The following is a 23,467-nucleotide window of genomic DNA, read 5'->3' on the forward strand; positions in this document are numbered from 1 at the left end:
ACCCAACCCCCAACCCGATCCGGTTTTTCGCAGACCGCCTTTTCCAAAATAAGGAGTCACACTTAGGGTTTTTCTTTCTTATTTTGTTTATCCTTTTAAAAATAAAACAAAAATAAGTGGCGACTCCAAGTCATTTTTCCTAATAAATAAAATCATTTTTAAAGATAAAAATCGAGCTCGTCACCAAGTGGGAAACGCATGAGCCGAAATACGGGGTCCACAATTATGTTTTCTAGTTATTAAACATATTTTTTTATTTTTTATTTCCAGACAAAAACTGCACTAAACAAACCCTTTATGCCTCTTCATCATTTTAGTTTCCCAAAATCATGCCTATTGATGCTAGAGATTTCAAAAGATGAATAGGAGCTTTGTAGAAAGACATACCTTTTCCACATGGTGCTTGGGCTATTTTATTTCCTCATCATTTTGGTAAGGAAGTCATGCCTCCATTGATGAAGCAGGCAATCTATATATATTTTTTCCCTTTTCCCCATTGAAATTTGGATCCAATAATTTCTTTTCCGTCTCACATGGTGACTCCCCACAAAGACATGTTTTGATTCCTCCATCAAACTGATTGGAGAGGATTCATGTTCATCCATGCCCCACTCTAAAGAACTCATCTTCATAATTAATAATCATAATAAAATAATAATTATATTATTCTCTTTTCTTCTTTACATCTTAAAGAAGAAAAATGAATGGAATTACTTTCTATCTTTATTGAAAAATTCTCACTTCTTAACCTTCCTAAGTGTGATGAAAAAGACAAAAAAGAAAAAAGAAAAAAGAAAAAAAGAAAACTACGATATTGATCCAACTAAAGAGCGGGAATGCCCTTAGATCATTTTTAGCCATGTAATTTGGCAACATTTTATCTTTCGTGATCATGAGAAAGATTTTATTGCAACCAATTAGGTGAGCAAATTAAAGTACTAGTCACAACATTAAAGAAGCTCAACTAAGAAAAAGGCCTCAGAGAAAAGTAATCAATAAAGCCTTGAGGATGTGTCTTACAATATAGCTCCTAGACTCTAATGATCACCTACCAAAGCATCAAATGTCTAATAATTAGTCAATTAACCAAATTGATTACTAAACTAATTGAACCCAAATCGTGTGTTATAGGTTTTCGGAGCTTTCGCTGTATATTTGAGTTTTAAAGAACATTTACTCAAATAAGACTATAAGTATTCATTTACAAACATATAAAAATTATTATTAAAAACTCTTGAGTGTAATCATTCCTACACTTGCTTATTCTCTTGTACATCTTTAAATTAATCTTAGTTTTCTTGTATATTATAAGCTATTGTTATTCTTGAGGATTGGATTGCTCTTTTATTACCTTGTTAAAAGATTTGAGAGCATTGTTTAAGTGAGGTTTGTCACTTAGTAAGAGTTGTATATGGTCGATTAGAACCCGATAGATTTAGTTAAGGCTTAGAAGGGGCGCATGCCCACCTCAGTTTTAAAGAGAAACGAACCAACCATTAAGCAAAATGTTACTTTTTGGCTCACATGTGCCCCTCCTAAAACTAATTTATCTCATATTGTCTTTCTTGAATCCTATTTCTAACTTCGTCCTTGATTAGAACGATAATCCAATTATACAAATTAAAGACTTTGATTGAAGCATTGAATCTAGTGAAACTCTTGCTTGTTTGAACTTGAGGAGAGTAAACATAAGCCAACAAGGTTTGAGCCAGACCACTATAAAATTGATTTTACGATTCTCCTTCCCTTTATTTATCTTAATTTGCTTTAAATTACTAATTTTCTAATATTATTGTTAATTGCATTAATTTAGTTCGAAAATATCATTTGATTTACCTCCCTTCTTAATGATTACTTAGGTTGAATTAGCTATTTTTTCACAATATCTTCAAACATTTTTAAGGAAAATGTCTTATTGTGATTGTATTATATATCATCCCACTCAACTAAAACGACAAATTCATTTTTTTTCTTAATGTTTTAAAATATATTTTATTTAATATTTAAATGCTAATATAGATGGATTAAGAATAAGATTAAAAGGCCATTACAACTAAGTTAATCAAACCAATTGGATCTAACCATATAATTCAATTAATTGTATAAATTTAAGTCTAACCTAATAAAGTCAGACTCAATTCAAACCCGAACCAAAGAAAGAAATCAAGTTAAACTCAGACTAAATAGTTCAATTAAAGTTTAAATTGGGTTAGGCTTTATGTTGACCATAAATTTGATCCACCAATTTTCAAACATATTATTGATAAAAACCCTCTAAATTCTATCACTTCTTTATACCATGGTGTTTTTCAAAGTTTGATATTATATACATATGAATATCAATGGTTTAATTTATTAAATTTAATGAATTGTATTCTAACTTCAAGCTAAAGTAACTTTTAATCATTGGAAAGACATTAGGAGTGTGACAACGAAATTGATATTTCAATACACAACCAAAATGACACAAAGTGGTCCATGTAGGACATGATATTATTATGTGTTGAATTTACGGCAAATCAAATGCCCGGAATGATTAGAGATTATTATGACTAATTTCTATTTTTTTTTTTTTTCAATACAAATTTTAAAAAGTTGACGTACAAAAAAGATTCTTTAATTTACCCCGTGGAAAGAAAAAATTAAATTCAGTATAGTGAAAATTTATGTAATAATTTAGGCCCCGTTTGACTATGTCTTTCTAAACTTGTTTTTGAAAACAGTTTTTTATATTTTAACTTAAAAACATGTTTTAAAAAACATAGCTAAACGACTTATGTTTTCTTTTTCTTTTTAAAAATTGGTGAAAATAATTCATACTTGTTCTTTAAATATTATTTTTTATTTTACTTTATTTTTAAAAAATAATTATCAAACAGTGTCATAAAATTTTAAAAATAATTTTTTTTTTTGTTTTTAAAAACAAAAAACTATTTTTAAATCACATGACCAAATAGGTTTTTATACACTTGAAATATTTTGAATGGAAAAATAAATTTAAAAAAAATATATATTAACAAATTCATTAATTCATTTTATTTCTCTCTCACTTTATCTCGGATTTTTAATATATATATATATATATAATATTATGAAAAGGGATTGTTTGAAAAATATGACACTTTTAGTTAATTCATATCATTCTTTTCTAGTTATTATATTTTTTTTTGATAAATTTGTCTTTTGTAAAGATATATTTATTTTTATAATGAAAAAATGTGTTCAATTTTTATATTGAATTTATCTTTATAAAAAAATATATATATTTTTTATACTAAACTTATCTTTTTAAATTTTGTGAGAAATTATGAAAAATTATGAAGCATAGAGTAGATATTATACTAAACTTGAGCTTTGAGTCTTAACCTATATAGTCAAATTTGGTCATGGTTGAATAATATTAAAAAAAAAATGGATAAAAGTAAAAATTAATGAAATTAAAGTAAACAAAAAGAATATAAATATAAATAAATAAGATTAAAGTACAACTAGATGAGAATTAGGTAAATATATACATACAAATGAATTTTATTTTTTATTTTTTGTCATATACCTATTTATGATTCATTTTTACTTTTGTGTTTGATACCCAAAAAGATACTTTTTAATATTATAAGATGATATATTTTGGTTTTATATAAGAAAAATTCTAAAATATCATGTCAAATTTACACTAGGTGATTTTTGTAATATCTATTTTCTCCCATACAAATATTGTCGGGTCTAAATCTAATGAGCTTTCATAATTTTAAAATACGTTTAATTAATTACATAGATGTAAAGTTCTTATCACATTCACCTTTCACACAAACGCAACATCCTCATAACCACTCTTTACAAGGTCAGACAAATAAAGTATCATACAAGAGTTGTAAATCAATTCTGAGATAATTTAAGATGACCCATTCTATTCTGTTTAAATATTATTTGAGATGATTCATTCTATTCCTTTTAAATATTATTTACCATTTAAGTAGAAATCTCTGTTACTTAGTACATTAATAATTTTAAAAACTTCTTCCCCTACTCTCTTTATTCGTTGTAAGATATTATTTTTGCTTCCTACACAAATATAAAGTTTTTATTGTATCTTAAGATTTGAGTGAGATATCATATTTAACTCTCACGTGGACACAACATCATCACAAGTACCACTAATAGGGATCAAATTGATGGAGTTACAAACAAGAATCGAGAATAAACTCTGATATCATTTAAAATGAATTGGGATCGTACATTTAGATATCATCCACTCTAAACCTAGGGAGTGTTTGGTGAGAAACCCCGTTACACAAAATGAAGTGAATGTACTATAAAATTAGTCGAAAAAAGAAAATGTAAGAATAAACAAATACAATTTGAAGCACATGCCGTGATTATACCCTTGATTGCCAAATTGGCATTAGAGTGGCATTGGTTGTGGGTGGGAAATCGGAAAAAAATTCCCTTTCCCCACCACACACCCAAAGGAAAAAACAGGAATCGTACCCATGACCACTGACACCACAAACCAAATTTCCAATTCCAAATGATAATAGAGGAATAGAAGAATAGCAATGTAGCATGAGCCCAACTCCACTGAGCCCCACCACGTTTCGGCTCTCTATTCACCAAAACTCCATCCAAATTACACAAAACCACACCCCCCACTGCCCCCAAACAATCAGCTTCCCGCACGTCACGCCCGTGCGCCCTGCTCACTGCCCACCCGATCACGACTCCACCACTCACCGCACCCCCCTCCTTTATTTTGAGACTGTAGGGGCCACCACTCACGGACTCATCACATCTTCTGAGTCTTTGAGTCCTTAGCACACATGCCTTCAACATTCCCCATCAACCCCCCTCCGCATTCAACAACCAAAAGTAATGCCCCGAATATTTCTCTTATGTTAATTGATCAAGTTTTGCTCCAAGCAAATATCAAATATGCCACTTTTTAGTTGGGTTATTCAAGGCAGTATCTTCAAAGTATTTTGTCCACAATCGTAAGTGGGCCTCTTGGGAATTTGGGTCATACACATTTGACATTGATTTCCGAATAAAAGTTTCTGAAAATTTTAAAAATTTAGACAATTTTTTAAACTGATTTTTATAATCATTTTAGATAATAGAAAATATATTTATCCTATCATATATTTTCTTATATTTTCCTTCAACTTTTCCGGGAATCAAGTATTACTTTAAGAACTGCAAATTCTTTAAAGTGAAAGATTTTATATAATAGCAAACGAAAATTAGACATATTTCGTGATTTTACAACCAATGAAATTAAAAAATTTCGGGTTTTCTTTATTTTATTTATTTAATCATATACATTAGCCTATATATATATAAAGTATTTTGAAATTATTAAAAAAAATAAAGAATATGGGAAACAAGCAAAAAATCCATCACACACTGCATACCTACAAAGAGAAAGAAATGGAGGTTGTGGTCCTCAACACCCTCCAGCCCCACCGCCCTCCTTTTCACCTTTTCTCCATCCACCACCATCCAATATCTTCCTCATAATACTCCTTAATTCATCAGCACTAGTACTACTTCTCCTTTCTCCCACATACCATCTCCTTCTTCAAGTGTTTTTCTGATTGTTCAATTCCCTCATTTATGGAAGCTAAGAAGGTGGTGAAGAAGGAGATGGAGGGCACTGAGGAGGTTGATGAGGATGATCAATTGGGCTGCTCTGAGGATGACAAGAAGAAGAAGGCAGCAGCTGGGGGCTCCGGGAAGAAGGCCGCCGCCGCGATGAGGTGCTGTCAAGCTGAGAGGTGCACTGCTGATCTCACTGATGCTAAGCAGTACCATAGGAGGCATAAGGTCTGTGAGCATCATGCCAAGGCTCAAGTGGTGGTTGTGGGCGGAATCCGGCAGCGCTTCTGTCAGCAATGCAGCAGGTAGGGGAAGAGTTCCATTGTTTTTTCTTCACAATTTTTTCAGCGTATATGTATGTGTTTATCCATGTGTTAATTTGTTCTTGTATGGATCTTTGTGAATTTTTTGTTTCTTGTATGGATCTTTGTGAATTTTTGGTTCTTGTATGGATATGCTGATCATAGCTGAATTGGATGGTTCTGTCTATGGTGGGTTTGAGGCCTCAAAAAACTTGACTATTATAGTTGAGCCACTGCTCTTCACCTCATATTTATCCCTGCAGGCACTCACAGCCATCACGGCAATTCATGGATTTAAGACTTTTGTCCTGGTTCGAGGGATAAGACCCTTGATAAAAGCTTAGTAAGGAGAAAAAGGGCTAGATGAGCCAAACCTGAATAGTTATGATGGCTTTTTGGGGTTGATTTTAGTTGGAGTTTATCTGTTTGTTGACTGATACAGTGGCTTGAGAACTTTTTTCCTTTCCCTCCTTTTCTGTAATTTGGCTCCTCTTTCTTAATGCATAACCAGAAATTAACTTGAGCCAGGTACAAACGAACCAAGTATATAGATCAATCCTTCATTTGAAACTCAGAAAATAAATCTTGGGTGCTGTTTGGGTGGTAGCAAAATTGTAAAATGGTAAGCCCACAAGCCATATAAGAGGACTTGACCCTTATATATAAGATTTATGTAAGTCCCATCATCTGAATTCAGTGTTGATTTGGGGACTCTAGGACTCTATTTCTCTGTATGATCTGGTGACTCCTTTCAGTTGTATAAAGATGGAATCCACCATCTCTGTTGCTTATTTTATAATTGTTCAATGAGCTATGGCCATAGGTAGCATTGCTCTTTCAGTGTCCAAAATCAATGAGAAACAAGGAAAAAGAAGGGCACACAGTATACTTCTTTAGCTAAATCAATCACTTGCAGATTTTACAGTAGTGGGTATTGCAGATTCCATGAGCTCTCAGAGTTTGATGAAGCCAAAAGAAGTTGCCGCAGGCGTTTGGCAGGACACAATGAAAGGCGCAGAAAGAACACAGCTGATCATGCAGAAGGCTCAAGCCGGAAAGGCACTCAGTTGAAGGAAATCGTTTGTGGGCAGGTTGATGATAGAGGCAGAATTCAGATTACAATCCAAGAGAATGCCGCTTACAAGCATTTCCAGATCAGATGATCAAAAGTTGTAATTGTTTTCCCACCAGCATGCTCTCTCTCTTCTGTCATTGTGAGGCACTACTAGAATAATGACAGTGGTTCTACTGTTCTACCTCATATGTATGTATTGAACAAATGTACTCAAGCATAGCATAGCATATGCTAGCTGCAGCAGGAGGATTGTAACATTCATTTCACAGCCCTGGGGTCATATGGCTTGTTGGGGGGCAGTAGGTATCTGTGAGGGATGAAATGAGTTTGACATACAAACTTGCTTAATATTGCTTAGACTATATGTATCTTGTATTTGTCAATTGGGCTCTTACCCTAAAAACCGATGAATCTTGTTGGGATGTAATAATATGGCTCTTAAACTCAAAGCGGATCGCCCAAATAATGATTTTTAAGATAGGCTTAGAAGTGTGATCCTAAATGTCTCAAGAGATTTGACCTATTGCTATTGTGCATCAATTGGTTTTCAAATAAGAAAGTCAAAATCCGACTCAATATTTTATTTCAAAATTCTTAAAATAAAGAAGGTTTGACTTATCCTCATTAAGTATTAATTGGTTTTTAATTAAGATAGTCAAAATCTAACCTAATGATTAATAACATAGTCAAAGATAATGGTTTAATATTGTCGGATTGAATAATTTTTCATACGATTTTTGAAATAACACGTAGAACTACTAAAATAAAACGAAGCGGACATAAAAGTTAGTGACACATGAAGAACTGAATTCCTTATTAATTTACATCTAAAGGGGGATCATATTCAATTCTTCTTAGATATATGGCATTCATTGCAAGTAAGTCCAATGTTCACTAATGCCTTGTGGCATATCTTAGGTCCCAAAAGAGTTACTTTCCCATATCAATATCAGTAAAGACATGCAGAAGCTAGATTTGAAAACATTTTGTGTTCAACAATTTGGGAATGTTGCCAAAAGCAATTAAATATTGAAAATTGTTTTTGAATCCCAAAGTAATGGGATTAGTCACAAACGTGAAGGAAAAGTAAACTTAGGATATATTAGATTAAGTAAATCACTAACTTTAATTTCCTTCATATGCAAAAGCACATGAGAGAAGCTCTATGGATGGTTGGATACTAAATCAAAATTAGGGTTTTTGGGGAAAGGGAAGGTGGGGTTTGGGATGTTTTCTTGGAAGTGAGTGCTCCTCTGTAGAGCAAGAAATATATGCTTTTATAACTTCCACTAAACTTTGGGTTAAGTGAGATAACCCTAAGTTTAGAAAATTAATCTTTGATTATTATGTCATGGACCACGAGTTCCCCCCCTTTGTGTAGGCTTTGTAATCATAAGTAATTCGAACTATAATGATAAATATATATTATTTATATTTGAGCTAAAATTCTAAATATATATTATTTAAAATGAAATTAATCCATAAAGGGGGTAAAATGACCAAAATGCCCTTGAAGGACACAAGGCCGTCCACCAAGCCCACATGTGCTTTTCTTTCTCCTTCCCTCTCTCGTTCTCTCCCCAAACCCCACCATCACCACCCCCAACACCACCACCACGACGGCCGACGTCGACGGGGATCATAGGAGCCGCCACGACAAAGCTCTCTTCTCACCAATGCCTGCCCAGAAGCGTTCCGTCTCCGAAAATCTGGTCAGCGGCGGAGTCGACGACGAGGAGGAGGAGGAAAGAGACGAAGACTCTCTCCATCAACACTTCCATCGGAAGCAGCCGCGGCACCTCGAACCAGACCAAGTTCAGCCCCAAGATCACCACCACCAACACCCACAGCTCCACCAAGAAGAGGGTTACGTTTCGTTTCTCGTTTTTTCACTTCTTTTCTTCTTCATCTGGATTTCGTTGTCGTTGACGATCGGTTCCTCTGATTTCTATTTCCCAGATTCCGATGAAAACCCTTCCTCTAGCACTGAAGAAAAACCAGAGTACTTTCTCTCTTTGTCTCTGTCTCTCTCCCTCTCTCAATCGTCATCTATCTGTCTCTCTATATGTGTTGCATATGTTTGTGAATTGATTGATTTTGGTGCTCTCGGAGAGTTTCTGGACGCCAATGTGTATGTGTTTGGGGAGTAGCGGGACGGTTTAGCTTAGCTGACATGGTGTCGTGGTGGCTGGCTTGTTTCTGTTGGTGAAGGGGAAGATACTGTGTTGATGAATATCTGTGTCGTCTGCATTTCAGTGTTTTGGATGTTGGTGTTGTTGTGAGCTGTTGGCTCCTCACGATTTGAGGCATAAGAAGTGGGTGGTAGCATGAGTTGATCTGGGTCTGTTTCATGCTTGAATGTAGCTGAAGTTTCGATATTGTTCATGGGTTGGATTGAGGGAAATTGTTGTGGGGTGGAAATTTTATGTTTTCAAGGATATGCAATTTAGTGGTGGGCCAATTCCACACAAGCTTGAAACCAACTTATCTAAGATGTTATCAATCTAAGGATTGGCTTTGTGGGATCCCACTCAGATTATTTGCCGGTTTTGCACCTTGTAAAAGGCAGTTGTCTCTTTGCTAAGAGCTGAAGTTTGAAATCCTTTTGGTGCATGTTGGTTAAATTGTTTACGGTGCATTTCTGTAGATATTCTGGAATTGTGTTTGGGTGACGCTCACTTTGAGCACATTGATTTGGCATTCATATTAAAAATTCCTAGTGGTGACAGGGTAAGATTGTTGTAGTTTTGCTCATGCTTGTAAGTTGTAACTTACTTGCATGAAATGCTTCCATGCAATGGAGTGGCTATGGGCTTATCCACTTGGAGTTTGACTTCCATGTGCTGATCTAAGTCATAGATTTTGCTAAGAGCTTGTGTATGCTATCATCCCTGCTTTTTCTCTGTTTCTGGAATTCAAAATTTGCATATTTTCATGCACGTAGTATCTAAAAGGAAACATCTATGTAGCATCTTCATGTCTGTATTTGTAAGTCAACAAGTTATACAAAGGTTTCATCCATTATCTTTTTTTTTTTTTTTTTTGTTCCAGGGAATGCACAAGAATTTTTCCCTGTAGTTCAAAACAATTGGATGAGATGCAGCATGGATATTTTTCTCTCAATGTTTTTTAGTAGCTCTTTGTTGTATTCTCTTTGGGTTCTTATTGTTGTTTTTACATGATCTCCTCACTTATTTTATATTCTATGAGCAAAGGGTAATTATTGCGTAAACTTGCATGTATGTGTGGCTGTTAAAACAGATAATATGATGCATTCCTTCCATGTCTCTGCTTTGAAAGAAGGTGAGACAATTCTGCTTTGTGAAATCTGTTACCTGGTTGATGGTGGTGTGATTGAAGCTATGTTTAATAATTTGAAGTGAAGCTCTCTGACTATCTATCTTCAATAGGCAAAACTTCAGATCAGGTTTCCAGTGTTTTTTGGATAATGCCCATTCCATATTTGTTAATAGGCAATTGCACATGCTTGGAAGCACTTATTGGAAATGTTTCCATGCCATGAATTGGCCCCACCGGTATATTCTTAATTGGGTTATATGATTTCCATTCATTGACAAAAACCATGATTCCTCTGCTATGGGTAAAGGCATCCAGGAGAGACATGCATGCCTTGCAGCAGCAATTTCTTTAGACGTTGCTTAACCGACTACATATCCAACAGTGATTCTTCCCCCTCGCTGCCATAGTTTCTTGCTGTGTGACAGTTAGTCTTGTTACCGTTTCATGCTGAATATGCCTTTGATTGAACTGATTTTAATATTTATTTTACTGCTAATGTTTTCATTGTTTGAGTCACTTAGTCTCTTGACCAAAAAAGTAGTTACTGTCACTGCACCTCCTTGTGAATCTTGATTGTCTTCTTGAGTTCTGTGACTTCCAGTTCATATACACATGAAAAGCTTTTGGTGTCTGCTTTTTCTTCTGAGATTGGTGAGGTTCAGATTAATCTGGATGGAAAGTTTTCATTCCATTTATTGATGTCCTTGGCAGTGCCTACAATATGTTTGGGGTTTGTTTTAGATGTTTTTTTCTTTCTTTCTTTCTTCTTCCTTTTCTTTTTTCTTTTTGGCTGAATCCCTGAAGAACTAGAACTTGTCCTAGCAAGGTAATAGCTAGATTTATGTTATCCCTATAAATCCTAGCAAGATTAGTGGAGACAGATGCAGCGAATGAATCCAAAATCGTCTAGTCAAGTATTGGTTAATAAACACTGAGCCACATAAATATGTATTAGATGCAAAGATAAGAAAATCCATATCACTGCATTTGATGATTCAACTCCAAGTTTTAGGTTGGGATTTCATTTAAAAACTCTCATGGGAAATATTTCAATATTCCAAAATTCCTTGATCTATAACCATTTCTCATTGCAACCATATCAAAATATGATTTGAATTATTTAGGCCAGAAGAGAATGCAACTTTACAATCAAGGCTAGAGAGAATTTGTTGTTTATGCCCCATAAAATGTAGTCCATGAGAAATCTTCTAACCAAAGAACATATGGGAGGCGAAGTGAGATCTGCAATTTCCTGTCAGAGAAGACTAGAACTGGTTCAGTGTTGTAAGAACTTGGAGTGTTCAGTGAGAAAGAATGTGAAACACCTTCCCTTGGAGCAACAGCAATTTATTTTTATTTTTATGGAGCAACAGCAAAAGATTAACATGAAGAATCATGAGGCTGGCAGCCATTGGCAGCATTAAATTCTCTGTTATTAAGGGAAGCAATGGATGGCATTCTTTGTTTTTTGGAGACTTGGAAATTTCACCCCTAACCATTGCACAATTCTTATATCTGTCAGCAGTACCATAAAGTAAAAACTGCAGAAAGATAATTATTCTTGTTGTATTTGATGTATGACTAGTTTGGCTTTTCTGTCAAGAGTTTGCTTGTCTTTGAATTAGTCAAAGGGATTGGTTGACCTTTATTTGCATAGCAAAAGGAGAAAGAAAAAGGAGGAAAGCAAAATTATCTGTTGATTTATTTGAGCATCATGCTGCGCTTGGATTTTTCAGTAATTGGGTATGATGTACTAATTTATATATCTTTGTGTGCTCTCTCTGTTTCTCTCTCTCTCGTGCAGATTTGTCTTTGTAGGACTGCCAGACATTCGTAAAGATGTACAATGTCCAATATGTCTTGGTACTCCCCTGCCTTGAATTTTTTGCTTTCATACAAAAAATGAAATTTTCTTTTCTGCTTTTGAACTTATGTGATATTTTTTATTATTTATAAATAGATTCATAAAGTTGGATATCTCTGTTATCCAGTTCTGCCTTCCCGCCTTCGTTGTCATGAGTGATGCTTTCAAACCAGTTCCTGATTTCTGGAGTTTAGGAGAAAATAACTGAATGGGGTGGAATAATCTAATGAGACACCAAAAATTTCCATGTAGAACTAGGTGATGATATAAAAAATCAGTTGATGTTCTAATGGTTGTCTGGTACCTATCCTATATTTGTGGTTCAATTGAAGTCAAAGCTGATATTCTATTATTGATTATGGATCGCTGTAACACCTGTGGCTGATTTTCCTGCAAGTTGCTTGCCCACTTTTCTTTAACATCTATGATTGGTTATCAATTTTGTAAAAATTGAACATTGATCATGCCTTTTGCATGGACAGGGATCATTAAGAAAACACGTACTGTAATGGAATGCTTGCACCGGTTTTGCAGGGAATGCATTGACAAATCAATGAGACTGGGGTATCTAACAGAAACATTTACTCTTTATCTTTATTTGATCTGATTAGACACTGGCACCACAATTTCCTTGCATTTTGTTCTAGTTAATCATCTACATAGCTGAAGGCTTGTATCATATGTTATACTAGATTTTATTACTTGATTGATAATTATCTTTTGTTGCAGGAATAATGAGTGTCCTGCTTGCCGCACACATTGTGCCAGTCGACGTTCCCTGAGAGATGATCCAAACTATGATGCCCTAATTGCAGCTTTATATCCAGATATTGATAAGTATGAAGAGGAGGTAGAATTTGATTGCTAACTAACCTCACCTTTTAATTTTGCACTATAGAATTTCACAAATTATGTATTAATTGCTAAAAGTTTCAGGAACTGGCTTTTCATGAAGAGGAGCAGACTCGCAATAAGCAGGTTAGATTCAGGATGCATGTTCTGCATGCTTGCTGATCTGTATACATTTATGTTTGTTGCTTCCTTGCTTGCTTGCAGATTTGCATCTCTGCTCATTTGCAGGTTAGAAGTATTGAATTTGGGTCAACTAGGCATCAGATACTTCTGACAATTTTTCTTCACAGATAACTTCCCATGTTCAGCCTGATAGAAACTGTGTTGACCATGTTTATTCATCCAAACCATAACATAATGGAGCTTTCAGGACTTTCCTCACAGACAATTGCACTTTTGTCTATATGCTGAGAAATTCCATTTCGGCATTGTAGACTACCATTTCTTGCTGTGGTCATGGAACACCAGTTCTAAATAATGACCTTACCGCATACATATTTGGTCAATGTCCGTATTCTGTATGATCATCTTACTGTATGATCAAGTGTGTTCATCTTTGTTTTTATAGGTATCAAGTGTGTTCATCTAGAAAGGATTCTAACTTGAAAAGTTTATTATCAATGTTGATTACATTTACTGAACATCAGTTGAATTCTAACTTAGTTAATCCAGTTCACCTCATAATTGGATGGTACTCAAGAGGGAATTCAGTCACCACAAAATGCTGAAACTTTCCATTTTGTTTTACATGCCACTTGAGATGTGTCTACTTCATTGCATCCGTGAATCTGGGATAACAGAAGTTCATCCTTTTAAGTTGTTCCAATTTTTTGTTTGTTTGTTGTTATCCTTATCTTGGGTGTCATCATTTCATTTTGGACAATGATCCTGTGCCTCTGCATTCAAATGAATTTTGAAAAAAAAAAAAACAGAAATTAAATCCCTTCTTCTTGTGGTATCCAAACAATCTAGTTTCTCTGGATAACATTAGCACATAGAAACAAACATTCTTTCTAGTTCCTGGTTTTTTGTTGAAAGCTTCCTTGGGCAGATTCAAGCATCAATTGCTCAAATTCTTCAAAGACAATCAGAAGCGCTAAATAGGAAACGCACACTGGGTAAAGATATAGCAGGTCCATTTATGACAAGATCACAGCGCAATTATCGGAATGCTTATTCAAGGAGGAGGAAAAACGGTCGAGGTTCTGATCTTCAAGGATCTGATGATAATGAGGATGAGAATGATAATGATGGAGGCAAAGGTTCATCTTCTGCTGAGGAGCGTTCTACAGAAGTCAAGCGGAGAAGGTACAAGAGACGGGCAGGAATTCGACTCATACAACCTTCTTCTTCTTCAGTAGCTAACTCAGATGGTGGATGCATTGAAAATGATTTAGAAGTGAATAGAGAAAGCCGAGGCTTTTCTCCTGGACTAGTGTGGAATCCTGAAATGCTTGCTTGGGGCAGGGGTGGTGCTCGGAGTCATACACGACATGGCAGTAGCAGTGGTTGCAATCATAAGAGTGCCCGGAGTACCCGCCTGTCCAAGTTGGTTGATTATCTTCGGAGCTTAGGGGAAAATGATAATGAGGTATGATTGGAAGCATGCTGTCACATTATTTGTCATTCATGATTATGTCGCACTTAGGTGACAATGGGGTAACTTTTTTTTTTTTTTTTTTGAGGTGGTGATGCAATAAAACTTTTCTTGAAAGTAAGCCTGTTCTTTGTTTGCAGTTAGATGTTCATCTCATGCTTATTTCTCTGGATAAAGAAAGTACACCAAGTTTGCAGCAGCCATATCTTTGCTGCAGGCCAACCTTGTCAGTGAGACACCTCTGTGAAGTAAGATTTCTTCACCACCACCTTACTCTTAGACTGGTATTTCAGAGTTGTAGATTTAGGATTTGGCTCCAGGAAACTCTCGTATCTTTGGATTCTGGAGTATGAGAAATATAATTCTTGAAGCTGGCTAGACATGTTTTGTTATTGTGCATTGCTGCTATAGTTATAGGATATCACAAGAAACACAGCGATTGATGTAGTGTTGGCTGCCTGGGCTAAATGTGTATGGGTTTGGACTCCTTCAGACAAAATTTTGAGTAATTTTGTAGATTTATTTTTTAAATGCCTTATAATATTAGTTTGAATTTAATTGCAATATTACCTTGTATAAATGGGTTGCTGGTTGGTTCACGTTGTGAAGTTTTTGAACCTGGCCAAGCTTTAATCAGATGTGAATCGTCCCAGTCCTGAGCAGTTGCCAGCTCCCAATACACAACATTAACACTGCTGTACTTAGTTTCTGGCAAGACATTGCAAGTTTTCTTTTTTCCCATGTTTGTGACATTGTCCAACTTTAATAGATTCTGAATGCATGCCTTGTGTATAGTATGTTGCTCTCCAGACACCTTTGCGCGCGGAAGAAGTTGAAATATTGGTGGTGAAAGGGTGTCACGATGACTATCAGCCCTTCCCAAACCCTTCAACCTCAGTAGATGATCTGAATCCCGACCCCATAGTGATTGATCCATCCAAAGATGAGCTGCAAATTTTGGAGGGGCAAGAAACTCTGGTGGGGCTTCAAGCCAATGGCACTTCCTGTAGAAACCAGTTGGTATGTGCGCTGTGCAAATCAAGTCATTTCATTATGTTGTAGCATTTTGTGTTGGCCTTGTGTATGTGGCAGTCACATGGATGGATAACGGTTAAAATGGATTAGCACTGTCTCGTGAGGCAGTTGCCATCCATTTTAAACCACCTGTGTGTATTGTGCTGCAGAGTTCTTTATCCATATTTGAAATAACAAAAACTTACTTTGCGACTCTGTTTCAGGTCCTAGCATATCGGCAGAAGGGGGATAGTTAGCCATCATCCATAATGTTACTTGTCTCATTCATCGAAAATCCAACAAACCGGCAATCTTATAATATGGGGGAGGAAATTATAGAGGGGGCTCTGCATATGTTACAGATGTACATTATATACTTAAAACAGGGATGACATGAACATTCAAGCCTCTTTTTATGTTACTGATGCACATTGCACACTTGCCTTCTTATATTCAAGCTTATGAGCTTTATAGAATCAAATGCAACAGTTCTACTCTTGATTTATCTGAAAACAGTTCTATTTTTTCCCCATATTGGGAGAATATCTCCTATCCAGTATTTTGAGAACCCATCAAGAAAATACTACACATTCCAGCTTCTTGATGAGTCAAAAATTACAACATTGAATTACTGTGAATCAAAGTACATATGAAATGGCATTAAAAATGTAGGAGAAGTCAGAAAACTGTTAAGAGTTCAAGGGTTCTTGAACACTACACCGCGTGCAGCCAGCTGGGCAAGAATCACCTCATAATATTAGCTGCAGCACTGGTGGCAGTAGCCAAGGTCATTTTTCTCCTTTCTTTTCTTTGGAGCACACGCAAGTAAGGGGACTTTGCTTTGGTTGTCTCCTTTGAAGACCTGTCATAATCACAATCAATCAAGCATATTATTTTTATTATTATGGGAATAAGGGTGGAGGGGGGTTTTGGTTTTATTACATATAGGAAGTTTTTCTTACTTTTGAGGGCAGAAAGGACGATCAAAATTGGGCACCGCCCTTGCATGTGGAACCAGTGTCCTTCTCAACTGTTTCAACGCCTTCTCTTCCTCCATCTGTCATCATCATCATCATTGTTGGATTAGTTGTGAAGCTTTTTGAGATCTGAATAAGTCAAACTTACAAACTATGTGAATGTACACATACCATCCTTGCTGACTCGCTCTCCTCTCTGTATCTCTTATACATTTGTTCTTTCTCCTTGATCTGTAAGGACAAAAAAGAAAGTTGAATTGACTTTTCTCTAAGTAAACGAAAGCCTTAGATGAGCCTTGGAAGAGTGTTTTTTACCCTTTCATCAAATTCTGCTCTATCCACAGCTCGATGATCTACATGGTGATTGAATTCCTGAACCTGTGTCAGGGGTTTTCTTGCTTTCTCTGGAAGTGGAATTGGGTCCCTGCAAATATCAATTAAAAATAAAAAATCAGTTACTATTTCCTAAGAAACAGAAGAGGTGTGCAAAAGTCCAAAAATCTTTGATTTGCTTACTCTTTCAAGACTGGCTGCGCCTTGAACCTCCTCCTTTCAGCCTCTTCCTTCTCCATTCTCTTCCTTTCTTCCATTTCCCTCAGCATTTCTTCTTCATGCCTCACCAGGCTCTCCAGTTGGAATGGTTCTGGTTTTGTACATGGCTTAGGCTCTGGTTTGGGAGGGATCTGTAACAGATAAATATAATCATCACACCCAAGCTATTGCTGCTTTCCCACAAAGTGCTCTCACAATTAGAACAAGTAACATATGTATATAAATTTCTGTACCACGGGGTAATCAGTGGTGTATGGATATGGATGGGCCCTGGGAACCCTTGCTTTTTCCTCTTCCATCTCTTTTTCCATCACCTTCATCACGAATTTTGTTTCTTTCTCAGTTCCTCTTTCCTGATGTCATTAAACCAAAAATTGGTGTAAAAACAGAAATTTGGATGAACAATTTGTCACATGGACCACAACAGGAGGAGGTAGAGTGGCATACCTCCGTGTGGAGATGGAATGGATTCGGTTTGGTGATTCTTGGGATTGGATGATTGTCCCGGTGAGGTTCTGAATTCAAAGAAAGCTGGGAAAACGAAAATACACTCTACAGTGAGAACAATCAAAGGCATTTTAGTAGCTAGGGACTAGGAATAGAAATGAATTCAAGGAGATAAACTTCTCCATTCCAATAACCTTATCAAAAAGATCAGTAACAGAGGCTTGTGGTGGTGGAATCCTTTCATCTGTCGCGAAATGGAATTCTTGAGGCTTAGTCACTTGCCGCTTTGTGTTACAGAATATGCCCAAACCCCCTTTGCTTTCAAATATCTGCAGTAGTTGGTAACATAATTAGTCAAGGAAATTATGGAAGTAACAATTGGAATTTAACTCTCCATTGAAAAAGATGGAGCAGTCAGTACCTTCTTATTCAAAGGCCTGGCCTTGAATGGAAGAACTTTTTCGAGTGCCTCCTGCTCAAGCTCAACAGAACTTTTCACCCGGGGTGGACGTGCTCGCAATGATGTTTGAAGAAGCGGGGTTTTAGGTTCAGTTAGGTGATGAGGATTCCACTGATGATTCTGTCAGACAAGCAAAAACAAAGAGTAAATAAAACTAGTTCATTTCTTCAAGGATTAAGAATGATTTTAAAATAGTATGGTTGCTTTTCTAAAAACCTGGAGAGAAGAAGATTCAGTTGAGGCTACTGTAGAAGATTCTGCATTCTGATTGGCCCTCGTCATTGTCTCCAAATGAAATTCCTGAACCATGTTAAGAATAATTGAGTTTAATGAGTCAGAACCAACCTTGCATTTTTCTCTCCATCCAATCTAATGTATACTTCACCTGAAATACTGGTAGCTGGGGTACACTTCTTGGAACTGCAGGTAAGGTTGCAGCTTCCAGAATCTATGACAAACAGAAGAACCAATTAAATATTGAAAATACCAAATTTTAATGTTAGTCATAAATAAGCCATTTGCATACCTTTTTGTTTAGTGGTCGAGCCTTGAATTTTGGAATCTTAGCCATCATCTCTTCCTCAAGCTCAGCAGTGCTCTTTACTCTGACTGAACGAACCCGATTAGTTGTTTCAAGTTCAGGTTCCTTGGGTCTGGTTAATGTGAGCTTGGGTCTCCTCTGGATGATAGAAGTAGCATCACCCTGAAAATGGAAATGGAAGTAGTCAGAGAAAGGTTAGGCAAGGTCCGTAACGTCTGTTAAATGAAATTGACATAAGAAGGAGAAAAGATGGGGAGCTCTTCATTTACATGTGAAAGAGAACTGTTGAGGTTTGGCAGTGACATCCCTCTTGTATTGGATTGAAACTTTCTCATCATTTCTGCCATTGAAACGAATGGAGCTGCAGCTTCTCGGACATAAACCTTTCAAAATTCAAGAAGTGTCCAATGACTTAGCATTCTCAAATCCATTGAAAATGTTATGACTGCTAGAGATATAATAAACAGGAATTTTAAACGAACCTTTCTGTCCTCTTTACTGGTTTTGGCAGTTGAAGGGCACAGGTTGGAACTGCCCTTGTGGGGCAAATTTTGTGGTTTGACATTAAGAATCTGGCATTTTGAAGGGAAAAATGAGAAAAAAAACAAAACATCAGAACAATGAGAGAAAAGTGATGAGTCAACTAGGGGTCAGCAGCAGTGTGATGAGAGTCACCTGTCTAGTTTTTCCTCCTTCCAGCTTCTGCCGCTTAATGGCCTGGTATTCTTGAGCTAAATTATGGGTCGTCGTAGGGTTTTTTACCCTTGGGTCCCTGTAAATTTGAGCCAGAATTACAATTAGTATTAGCATGTTCAACATAGAGCAGAACAATGGAAAAATTAAGAGTGAGCGTAAAAATATATTGACCTTCTCACACTGGATGGTGGTTTGCCTTTAGCTTGTGACAATTGAGAATGATTTTTTGGCTTCAATGCAGATGGATTTTTAACCAAACTAGCTATCTTTTTAGCTGTCTGGTGCTTCTTTGAATCAGTCAGGTTTGCATTTTGGGAAGTCATGGGTAGTTTAGGGGTGCAGGCTTCAGTTCCTCTTATCTTTTCAGCCTTCAGGTTCTTCAAATCAGTCTGGTTTTCTTTATGAGAAATTGTTGGTTGCTTAGGGGTGCAAGCTTCAGTTTCCACTTGAAGTGACAGTAGACTCTTGTTGTCATTAGTTTTTCTTTCCACAGCAGACGAGGCTCCTTCGGTTGAAGCACTGAGATCAACAGGAAGGGAAACATTTGAAAAGAATTGAGGATTCCAGTACAGACAATTTCAATTTTATATAAATTATTATTTAGGACCTTAGAAAAAGAACAAACCTTCCATTTTCTAGGGTACATACACCACCTTTGTCATCTTTTGTAGCCTCTTCATCTGCAGAAACCTGAAAAGTTCTTGGATCATGAGAAGCAATACAAACATAAAACCAGAAAGGTGCTTCTCTGCTTTGTAAACCCTACAAATTCCTAGACAGGGGGGGCCTTCAGTAACAATACCAGATTGACAAGGCTTGCATTGTTTTCTTCCTTGGCCTCATTGGGGGTTAATTCTTCTTCCTTGATTTCAGCAGGCATCATCTCTGATTGAGGCTTGGTTTCCGAGGCACAGTTAGTAACTGTTGAGTCTGCTGATTGGGAGACCTGAAACAAATCATTGACAAGGAAAATTCAGTCAATCACAGGTTCTCCAGTGGTTAAATAAAAAATCCAAGTGATGATTAAGAGAGGAGGAATGGGGAAAATATCACCTCCTTCTGTGGCTGGTCTGCTTCACTAAAATCACATAATAAACTCTCTGTCACAACAGATCTACCAGTCTTGATTCTAGGCATAAAAGCTGCACAAATTTGAAACCCGAAAAGATCAAATTATGAACAAGGAAATCAAAAAGCAAATTCACTTGTTCAAATGCATAATGAATTGTTGAGTGCTTATATGTTATCAAAGCAAATCTACCAAAGAAGCCATCTTTTTTTCTACTTTTTTTTTTTTTTTTTTTTTTTGTGAACTTCTGAAATAAAAACTGTGACGAGAGATGGCTTGTCAGCATCATTACTAAACTTGCAAGAAATAGTATCCAAGTCCATATGATAAGTTCAGAAACAGTCTAATCCCACCCTCCCTTTTTGTTTTCTTTGCCAATCTTTTCTCACTAAACAGAGGGAGCATTGCCCCATTATAACCCAAAGCCACTCAAACAAATTGAACTGCAGCATAATGTGAATTTACCAAGAAACGCAAGGAAGAAGAAATTTTTTGAACATCTAACAAGCACGAACCAAACCCTAAAGACAAGTCAAAATCTAGGATCTTTAACATTATCATTGTTTACAATACTATCAAACAAGAAACACCATTCAACTAAGCCTAATTGTAATACAAACCCTAACGCTCTGTTTTGTAGTGGAGAAGAATGTAAGGAAAACAAAATTTTCTGACTCGGAATCTTGGATTTCTCAAGGACCAAGGAAAACAAAACCTACAAAAAGATGGAAACACTTACGGGAAGGCGCATGGCTGATGGCGGTGTCGAACCAGAGCTCTGCGTTCCTCGTTTCCGCCTCCGACTCTCCATTAATAAAGTCGAAGAATTGCGGAGCAGAGAATTCGTAGGTTTGATCGATTAAGACGGAGCCGGTATCTTCCATCACCACAGGTAGGGGATTCTTCAGAGAGAAAGTTGGGAATTGGAGAGAGAAAGTGAAGGATTTAGGTTTTTCTTTCTTTCTGAGGAAGACGTCTGGGGTTTGGTTGTTAATGAGAGAGAGCGAGGGGGTTAGGGAGAAAGGAAACTATACGTTAGGCTTCGCAACGGTCAATTTTTTTGAACTTAGGGTCGGACATAGAGGCTGGCAACGGGCATGTGATGGCGCTTGGGACCTCAGTGGGATTTCCTTCCAACGGCTATATTCTGTAAGGAAACGACGTCGTTGTGGAGACGCTAATGTTTTTCCTTTTTTTTTTTCATTTTCTTTTCCTTTATCTGTCAATTTCTAAACAATTTCTCTAATCTGATAATTATTTGCAAAATAAGAAATATTTGGAGGCATTGTTTGGCGAGTGCTTCAAAATGTCATATTTAATTTATTCCAATGCCTTGAAATATTAGATTTTATTTTATTATAGAAAGAAAGATTTTTTTTTATATAATTTTATTATAGAAAGAAAGAAAGAAAAAATTAAAGAAAAATCATTTTCTTATGTTTGATTTTATTATAATTTTTTTTAAATAAAATATAATTAAAATTTTATATAAATTTTGGAAATATTTAATTAAGGTGTAACATCTTTTATTGTTTTCACTTATTGTCTATGGACAATTTTAAAAAATAACTATACAAATATATAAAATGATTAAAAATAAAATATTAGATATAAAACTTATTTTTAAAATATATTAAAAAATATTATAAATATGTTAAAAACATTTCAAATTAATTTTATTCTATAAAATATATATAAAAAAAAAACAGTTTTCAAAACTATTTTTCAGAACTGTTTTTGAAAACAATTACTATAGAAGACATTAGGTTTTTCTTTTTCTATTTGCTATTGTGATTATCCTTAAATCTCATTCTTTTTTAAATTCACTATGGTGTTTGGGTGATTATAAATGAGAAATTTAGGTTTTTTTTCTATGTGGTACTTCAATCTCATTCTTATTTTTATTTATATTTTCAACTTAATTCTATAAAAGTAAATAAAATTTTATAATCAATAAGATGATATTTGGATGCGTTTTCTATTTCTGGCCTTAAAAAAAAAAGTAATATTTTTATGAAATATAGAAAATGTTAATTGAAAAAATTACCATGTCTTAGTGTTATTAAAAATTTCTAAATTCAATATAGTAACATATATATATAAATCTTTACTATTTGTATGGTAGTTTTTTTTTTTTTTTTTTTTTGTGTTAAACATACTTTTTGTTTTCTATTTTACCAAAATGGGCTTATTATTATCATTGAGCTCTCTTTGAATAATCTTCCATATTCAATCTAGCCCTTTTTTTTTCCACATAGATGTCATGATGGATTTTTTAGTTTTACACTTTTACCTAGCCTTTCTCCCTTTCCCATTCTCTCTGATTTTTTAACCACACATCACTCTCTCTCTTCTCTCTCTTCATTGAAGTTGCTCTTAGCCACCATGAAATTCGAAGGTTGTACCATTGTTTTGATGATTTGCTTGTTTGCTTCCTTTGGTATCAAGCACAAGTACTATTATTACTTTTGCTTTTGGTGTATGTGTCTCAAGAATCTTTGCTCATAAACCCTAAATTTGAACCTTAAAGCTCTCCCATTAGCCTCAAACTGGCACCAACTAGATCAAATCCTACACAAAGTCATATCTCATCAGCATCATAATGTTCAAAAATAAGATAAATAAAACTCAACCCCATTTTTGCCAAGAAAATGTTACGAAAAAGTAAAGAAACCTTACAATTTGAGAACAAAATGGCTCAACCCACTTGATTTGAGTTTCTTTCCCTTTCATATTTTTCCTCTTTCTCATTTCTCAAAAGAAAAAAGAAAAAAAACATCGAAATGTGTAAACCAGAGGATCCTTTCTTTTCCCAACAACCAAACTGAAAAAATAGCAAACAAAAGTGTTACAACCTACAAATCTAATCTTTGAATTCAGTAGGAAGTTTAGATGTAGTGGATAGTAAGTTAAAGAGCTGAACTTTGCCTCATTATAATATAATAGGGTATTGAAGTGCAGTTGATTATCTTTAATGTAATGTTAAGTCAATTTCAAAATTGGATTTTGAAGGAGCAAACATTTTCCTATAGGTCATAATGGTCCTCGTTCTAACTCTTGATTCATGATAGCACGTTTCTTTAAAGAAATTACGAGTTTGTAATTCATAATTGTGTATAAGGACATTTT

General features: G+C 35.4%; 3 protein-coding genes across 4 annotated transcripts; 2 read left to right on the top strand and 1 right to left on the bottom strand.

Annotated features, from left to right (window-relative positions):
* The first annotated feature begins 5,456 nt into the window (after positions 1-5,456).
* On the top strand, positions 5,457-7,418 carry LOC117926218 (squamosa promoter-binding protein 1-like). Of its 2 annotated transcripts, none has more exons than XM_034845295.1 (2): positions 5,457-5,897; positions 6,811-7,418. In XM_034845295.1, the coding sequence occupies exons 1-2, from the start codon at positions 5,611-5,613 to the stop codon at positions 7,055-7,057; spliced, it is 534 nt and encodes a 177-aa protein (XP_034701186.1). In that variant the 5' UTR covers positions 5,457-5,610; the 3' UTR covers positions 7,058-7,418. The 2 variants fall into 2 exon arrangements, with proteins under 2 accessions (XP_034701186.1, XP_034701187.1); XM_034845296.1 differs by having other exon boundaries at positions 5,461-5,897; positions 6,835-7,418.
* A 1,109-nt stretch (positions 7,419-8,527) lies between these two features.
* LOC117926559 (putative E3 ubiquitin-protein ligase RING1a) lies at positions 8,528-16,067 on the top strand. Its single transcript, XM_034845688.1, has 10 exons — positions 8,528-8,835; positions 8,929-8,971; positions 12,074-12,132; positions 12,616-12,697; positions 12,863-12,983; positions 13,070-13,111; positions 14,037-14,576; positions 14,723-14,830; positions 15,378-15,602; positions 15,821-16,067. Exons 1-10 carry the CDS (start codon positions 8,646-8,648, stop codon positions 15,851-15,853), a joined length of 1,443 nt encoding a protein of 480 aa, XP_034701579.1. The 5' UTR covers positions 8,528-8,645; the 3' UTR covers positions 15,854-16,067.
* A 30-nt stretch (positions 16,068-16,097) lies between these two features.
* On the bottom strand, positions 16,098-21,340 carry LOC117926558 (protein TPX2). Its single transcript, XM_034845687.1, has 20 exons — positions 21,078-21,340; positions 20,323-20,411; positions 20,072-20,215; positions 19,895-19,959; positions 19,441-19,788; positions 19,249-19,345; positions 19,056-19,145; positions 18,843-18,956; positions 18,559-18,735; positions 18,418-18,480; positions 18,249-18,332; positions 17,994-18,152; positions 17,767-17,901; positions 17,573-17,656; positions 17,359-17,478; positions 17,090-17,256; positions 16,889-16,997; positions 16,745-16,804; positions 16,559-16,653; positions 16,098-16,458 (listed from the first exon to the last, which is right to left on the bottom strand). Exons 1-20 carry the CDS (start codon positions 21,220-21,222, stop codon positions 16,341-16,343), a joined length of 2,463 nt encoding a protein of 820 aa, XP_034701578.1. The 5' UTR covers positions 21,223-21,340; the 3' UTR covers positions 16,098-16,340.
* Positions 21,341-23,467: the final 2,127 nt, after the last annotated feature.

This window comes from Vitis riparia, chromosome 12 (genome assembly GCF_004353265.1).
Source record: "Vitis riparia cultivar Riparia Gloire de Montpellier isolate 1030 chromosome 12, EGFV_Vit.rip_1.0, whole genome shotgun sequence".
In the NCBI taxonomy this organism is placed as follows: Eukaryota; Viridiplantae; Streptophyta; class Magnoliopsida; order Vitales; family Vitaceae; genus Vitis; species Vitis riparia.